Genomic DNA, 6,542 nt, shown 5'->3' with positions numbered 1-6,542 from the left:
CTTAACTCCTCATTCAACAAACTATTTGTTACTTAACTCATGGTGACAACACCATCTGGCGTAGAATTAATAAGAGAAACCATCAGTGTCTCCTAACTTTCTAGTAATGAACTGAGAAGTAACAATGCTTGCAACTAATCATCAAGAGACATTTTCATAGAGGATAATTGGTTAGTGATACTCTACATTTAATTCAAATACTCAGCAATAGAAGCACCCTCTTTATATTTCAGGTTTACAAGTTTTATAATCAAGAAATCTTTGTAACCAGCTGTTTTTCTTTCATAGAGACTTTCCAACTTTTTCCAAAGAGAATATGAAGAACTTTCAGTAGAAACATAGTGAAAGACACTGTCATCGAGCCACTATCGAATAAACTCAACTGTTTTTCGATCTAACCTCTTCCAATCATCATTTATCATAGTTGCGGGCTTTGCATTATCCTCTTACTAAAGGTCCATATAAGTCTTTGCAATATAAAAGATCTTTCATTCTTGATTTTCATATCATCCAATTATTTCTATTCAAGCTAATCATGCGAGAAACACTCCCAACCTCCATGTTTGAATATAAAATTAAATCATCAAAACCCTGCTCTAATACCAGTTGATGGGATAAAAAAAGAGAAACAAATTTTTATATACGAATAAATACAAATAGGCCGTAACACGCAAAATGAAAATCACAATCAAATATGACACCAAGATTAACATGGAAAACCCCTCCAAAGTGAGGGTAAAAATCACGGGGCAAGCCAAAGAAAATCCACTATAAAATAATGAATGTGCAAATCTTGGAATCTCTTGCACAAAATTCAAGAAATAATCACAAGAGAATAACTAGGATACAAGGATTATATCATTATGCACAATATCCAAAATCTTCCAAGTAACCTGAGATGAGAATACTGCCTGGATGATTGAGAATAGTCTCTGCGTTATTCTTGTCATCTTCTCTTTTCTTTTTCTCTTGTTTTTCTATCATTTTTTCCTCTTTTTGAATAACGTTGCTGCTATAGTTTTCTGCTCCTGTTGCTATAATTTTCTACTTCAATCTCCCAGCCACCACACCCTCCTTATTAGATCTAAGGTTAGACTAAAAAGAGAGGTGGGCTATAGGCTGTTAAAACCCACTATAGGCTAAACTCATGGGTTGTCAGCCCAGTAGTCACCTCTTAATCCACTCTAATAATTTATTATGTTAATGTCAATTGGCTGGCACAACAAAAATCGATTGTCGTGAATGGTGTGAGGTCCTCATGTCCAGACAAACACAAATGTTACATCTCACTCGTACATCACCAACCCATCCATGCTTGAGATTCATCAGCGAAATCAGTACGCCATTTACGACTCACTCACACTATTTGGAAGTTGAAATGTTGACGAAGAATCAACATATCAAATCCCCCGACCAAACGCATAGGAGCGACAAAAGGGTTGGATCTCACGTGTCGGGGTATCGGCATGCGCATTTGGGCTGGAGTTGCACGTGGTGGTCACATGGCGTTCCCCCACTAATGTAGCGGAAAGAGGCCAAAGCCGTGCGGTTTGAGCCGTCGTCGCTCGCATCACTTTTATAGATCGTGGATGGACCAAATAACCCCGCAACGTGTCTCCGCCCAAAAGATCGGCGTGGTAAAAATTCTTTTTGACAGTAGGATTTTGTTATTCTTTAAATTTTATATGAAAGAGATATTGAGGAAAAGCATATTAATGTATTGATTTTAGGATTCGATTTTAAATTAACTCAGGATAGTTTATTCTTTTTTATTTTGAGTCTTTATCAAATCAAACAGTGCCCCCTCTTTCTTTCTTTTTTTTCTTGAAACAATGTCGGTTTTAAATTTTAAATTTTTTTATCAGTTTTAATAAGTATTCTTATTGATATATTGATAACACGATAAATGTTATTGAAAAATATTATAAGTGACATATTTGATTAACGTTGCTCGTAAGTTATTACGATATCATATTTTAATTGAGTTTAGAAGTCCATTTGAATCGTTTACAGTATTTTTCAAATAGGGTTTACGGTGTTTTTATTATTATGGTCAGATTACTATAATAAATTAATTTTTTATTTATATTTGGATGATTTTTTAAACTATTATAAATACCAATTTGAATCCTAATATGATATATGAAATAATTTTTAGTGTATTTTGATTTTATTTTACTTATACCTATTTTTATGAGCAATTTGAATATTTTTCGAATAAGGGATCCCCGTTTGAAAAAAATAAAATAAAAAAGGAAATATTATTTTAAAATATCCAAACCAAAAATATATTTTAAAAAATCGTTCTTTTACTGTTTATAATATAAATAATTTTAAAAAATTATTATTTTATTATTAGTTGTGATCGGAGTTTTATATTATTTCAAAATGTAAAATGAGCGCATCTACGCATCCTTCAACTCGTCTCTTTGGTTCCACCTCTCTTAATTTTCCACTTTCGTTGGTCTCTTAATTTACACATCCTTCGGCTCGACACACCATGTGCAAGCTTGTTGCAAATGCCAAAGTCACCGAGCATGTGGATGACAGAAATGGCAGCACCGGCACATCAATCAATGGCAACCAGTCATGAGTCGATCAACAGGTGTATTTTCGAGGATTATTCCCACAGACTGCAAGCATGACAGAAACAATGGCAGCAATGAACATTAGGCGAAGAAGCGAAGACAGAGAGCCATGATGCTTTGCCACAACTACTACCACATGGGAAGTAGCCGGAGCTGCCCTGCCTCCTGTCACACGCATTTGAACAAACACAAAACATACATCACCGAAAAGAAGAAGAAACAACAGTTGTTCTACTGCAAGTCCACTCACAGGCTCCCTGGCTCTTCGTTAACCTCCCATCCCCTCCCCTCCCCTCCTCTTCTGTCACGAGGTATTGTCGCCCACCCAAAGAGATCTGAGGCCTGGATGTCTGGTGTCTCATGGAACACGTTTGGAGAGGTCTTTGCCGGATCTGTTGTATTTCATGTGACTCTTCACGAGCTGGCCCGCAGCGAGAGCCGACATCAGGGACAGCTCCCCAGCTAGGACAGCACCGGCTACGATGGTGGCCAGAAGCCTTGCATTGGCCCCGGGCGATTCCATGCTCGCACCTTTCACGCCAAGCAGGTCCAGACAGGCTGCCTGAGAGGCCAGCTGAGTCCCGCCACCCACCGTGCCCACCTGTAATGTTGGCACAAGAAAACAACAGCTCAAGTATTGTTTGATTTCCCTATGTTTGGTCACACAAGCTCCATTTGGCTAGAATAGTGAGGAAGGCTGCCGCAAGCATGAGTAGAACAGACCAAATAAATACTACCTTTATATACACGTAGTAATACATATATCATGTAGAACAAGTTATAGACAGTCGCTCATACTATGCTATCAGTACAACTACATGTGACCCCCTTTGTTTCTATCTACGAATGCAAATATATATACATGTGCATTATATTTTAGGGTAGAGCACACTTGTGATACGGAACCAATCGTATAAAACTCGGACCACGGAGGCAAAGACGAAGATGCCCGTACTAAAAGCACAATAGGGATGAACAATAATAAATCAATTCAATTCAATCAATCAGTATTGTGGTCACCAAGAAGATGCCTGGAGTAAATATAATGAAACATGGATAGCACCAACTAAATGACCTACGAAAAATTAAGTGCAAAAACATCTCATTATAAACCTCAAAAGCAAGTATATGCACCACAACCTCTTAGGCACATGATAAACTAGAAATAGACAACGAGATGTTCAACGTATGGATCAAGATCAGCAATAAATACACAGCAAAAATAATCATAAAATGATCAAATGGAAAGAAGACATGAGAATTACCTCGATGGACGGCATAGTAACAGAGACATGGAGATCCTTTCCATCATTTGTTGCTTCCATCATGGTGATGCAGTGGGAGCTCTCCACATTCTGAGCAGGATCTTGGCCCGTGGCAATGAAGACTGCGGAGACAATGTTGCTGGCATGAGCATTGAATCCTCCGAGAGCCCCAGCAACTGCAGATCCGGCAAGATTCTTAATCATGTTGAGTTCTACCAATGCCGGTACATTCGTCTTGAGAACCTTCTTGACCACCTCCTCCTTTATGATCGCCTCACAAACCACAGATTTGCCTCGTCCTTCAATCCAATTCACAGCAGCTGGCTTCTTGTCGGCACAGAAATTACCTAAACATGCCGAAAAGAAAGATAAATGCTTATCGGATATAAACCCTATCCGTGCTAATTACAAAAGGCAAAATTTGGTTGATTCAATTCAAAACATCTGAATGATGAGTTGGAATCCCCCAAATCTCAAGGTCAACATGGATAGGTCACTCAATGATTCCAACAGCTGCTGTCTTGCATCCCCACATGGATACACCACCAGATCAACTAGAGCAAAGATCACTTTCGGCACATGGCAGACTCATCGAAGAAGGTAACCATGGATGCACAAGCAAATAATCGACTGAGAAAGTTTCAAGGTAGGATCGATAAAAGAAACCCTGGTGATCACCAAGCTTTTCTTCAAACATGTAATGGACAAAACTGGAAGCGTCTACGGGTGTCGTATTCTAAGTGAAACATGCTAATATACTGAGATGAGACTGAAAGATAAGATGGTCCGGACGGGAGGACGACGCTCACCAGAGATACTGATCACGTCCATGTCTGGGAAGTCACTCTGCAGATAGTCCAAGACGTTCTGGACACCCTTGGAGACCATGTTCATCCCCATGGCATCTCCTGTGCTGCAACTGAATCTCATGTAGAGATTCCTCCCGGCCAGTGCACAATGGACATCCTGGAGCCTGGCAAACCTGCTCGATCTGTGGAAATTTGTGGAAAAATAGTAAGGATGAGGAATAAAGTGGAACATTTCTTTCAGTATCAGAATAACATGGATTAAAACTGCTGTCATTGAAAGGTAGGGAGGTGTAGACGATGGTTTTTCCAGTTCCCGTGACCAAGAAACACGATAATAAGGTTTGCGTTGGGTTAAAGGGGCAAAAGAAGGAGTACTTGTTGAACATCAGGGAGATGGTCTCGAAGTTGTTGGGTTCCTCCATATAGGCCTTGAGCTCCGCTGCACGCCTCGCCGACGGCAACCTCAGGGCAGGCGCTCTGGTCATGCCGTCCCTAAGCACCACGCTGGAGGCCCCTCCGGACTCCATGATGGCCTTGCAGCCCCTGTTGGTGCTCGCCACCAGGCAACCCTCGGTGGTCGCCATGGGCACGTAGTACTGCCTTCCATCGAGAAGCAGCGGCCCCGCGATCCCCACCGGCAGCTGCACGTACCCTACCGGCAGCTCGCAGCACTGCCCGAGAATGGAGGCGTAGTCGAAGCCGTCCAACGGCAGTCCCTCCATGGCCCTCCCCGTGGTCCGCCTCAGCGCCTCCCGCCGGATCCCGGCGGCTCTCCGGCAGTCTCCCAGCTTCGACTCCAGGACGTAGGAGGGGGTCTTTCCGGCGACGACGGAGGCGATGATCTCCTCGTCGTCGGCGGTGACCTCGGGCAGCTTCTCGGCGGAATCGGTGGAGCCGAGAAGGGAGCAGAGCTTGGGGGCGGGAGCCGGCGCCGGGGTGGGAGCGGGGGCGGCGGGGGAGAGGATGAAGTCGTCCTCCTCGTCGTTGGAGGAGACAATGGATTGGACGAAGGCGATGCCGAAGAAGCTGATGAGGTAAATGAGGGAGGCGACCAGGCCGACGATGGCAGTTATCTCAGCGAGGTCGACGACGTGGAGAGGGGAGGAGAGGCGGACCTTCTCTCGCCACCGCCGCATGAGGAAGACGAGGGAGGCAGCGAAAAGTGCGGAGAAGAGGAGGTTGGTGTGGCGGATCGGGAGGGGGAGGGCATCCGATGCCTGCACCTGGTTCGTGGGCGCCGGTTTGGCGTGCCGACGAGCCCGGGCGGCGGCGGCGGAGCTCGGAGGCAGCCTTCGGCGGACGTCCATCTCGATGGCAGAGACGGTGGTGGTGGTGGTGGAGGAGGAGGAGGAGGAGGAGGGAGCTCCGATGGGGAACTGTGAGAGCAGCGAAAGTTTTGGAAGCAGGAAGGAGGTGTGGGTTTATTTATAGCGATCAGACGGTCACAAATTTCCCCCAAATCCACGTTCTTCGACGACCATTGGATTCGCTCCTCATATAAATTAATAATTAGATTGGTACATTTGGATCGGTAGGTTCGGATAGAAAGCGAAATCGAAATCGAAATCAAGATCGAAGTCTAGTAGACCAGATTGAACTCCACCCAGATCACCCAATTCCAAACTGGATTGGGCTCGTAATCAATGAGACGACTCCGACGTGACGGATAGAAAGGATATACCCCAAACATACCTAATCAGATAGAGCAAATCGAAGGCGGCAAAGAATGGTAATGAATGATGCAGGGGAGACATCTCACTTCGACTCTCGATTAGCTGCCAATATTTGCTGTTATCTCATATCTTAAATGCATGCACTACGTGTTTGTCAACCGATGCATGCACTGTGTTTATTAGTCCATCACGTTTCGGCATAAATGC

The 6,542-nt window shown here is 43.7% G+C and overlaps 1 protein-coding gene across 1 annotated transcript; it reads right to left on the bottom strand.

Moving 5' to 3' along the window:
- Positions 1–2,590: 2,590 nt before the first annotated feature.
- On the bottom strand, positions 2,591–6,038 carry LOC135599138 (3-hydroxy-3-methylglutaryl-coenzyme A reductase 3-like). Its single transcript, XM_065093900.1, has 4 exons — positions 5,038–6,038; positions 4,663–4,844; positions 3,854–4,200; positions 2,591–3,189 (listed from the first exon to the last, which is right to left on the bottom strand). The coding sequence occupies exons 1-4, from the start codon at positions 5,967–5,969 to the stop codon at positions 2,947–2,949; spliced, it is 1,704 nt and encodes a 567-aa protein (XP_064949972.1). The 5' UTR covers positions 5,970–6,038; the 3' UTR covers positions 2,591–2,946.
- Positions 6,039–6,542: the final 504 nt, after the last annotated feature.

The sequence above is a fragment of the Musa acuminata genome, chromosome BXJ2-1, assembly GCF_036884655.1.
Source record: "Musa acuminata AAA Group cultivar baxijiao chromosome BXJ2-1, Cavendish_Baxijiao_AAA, whole genome shotgun sequence".
Lineage (NCBI taxonomy): Eukaryota > Viridiplantae > Streptophyta > Magnoliopsida > Zingiberales > Musaceae > Musa > Musa acuminata.
This window is presented reverse-complemented; position numbering and strand designations above follow the sequence as displayed.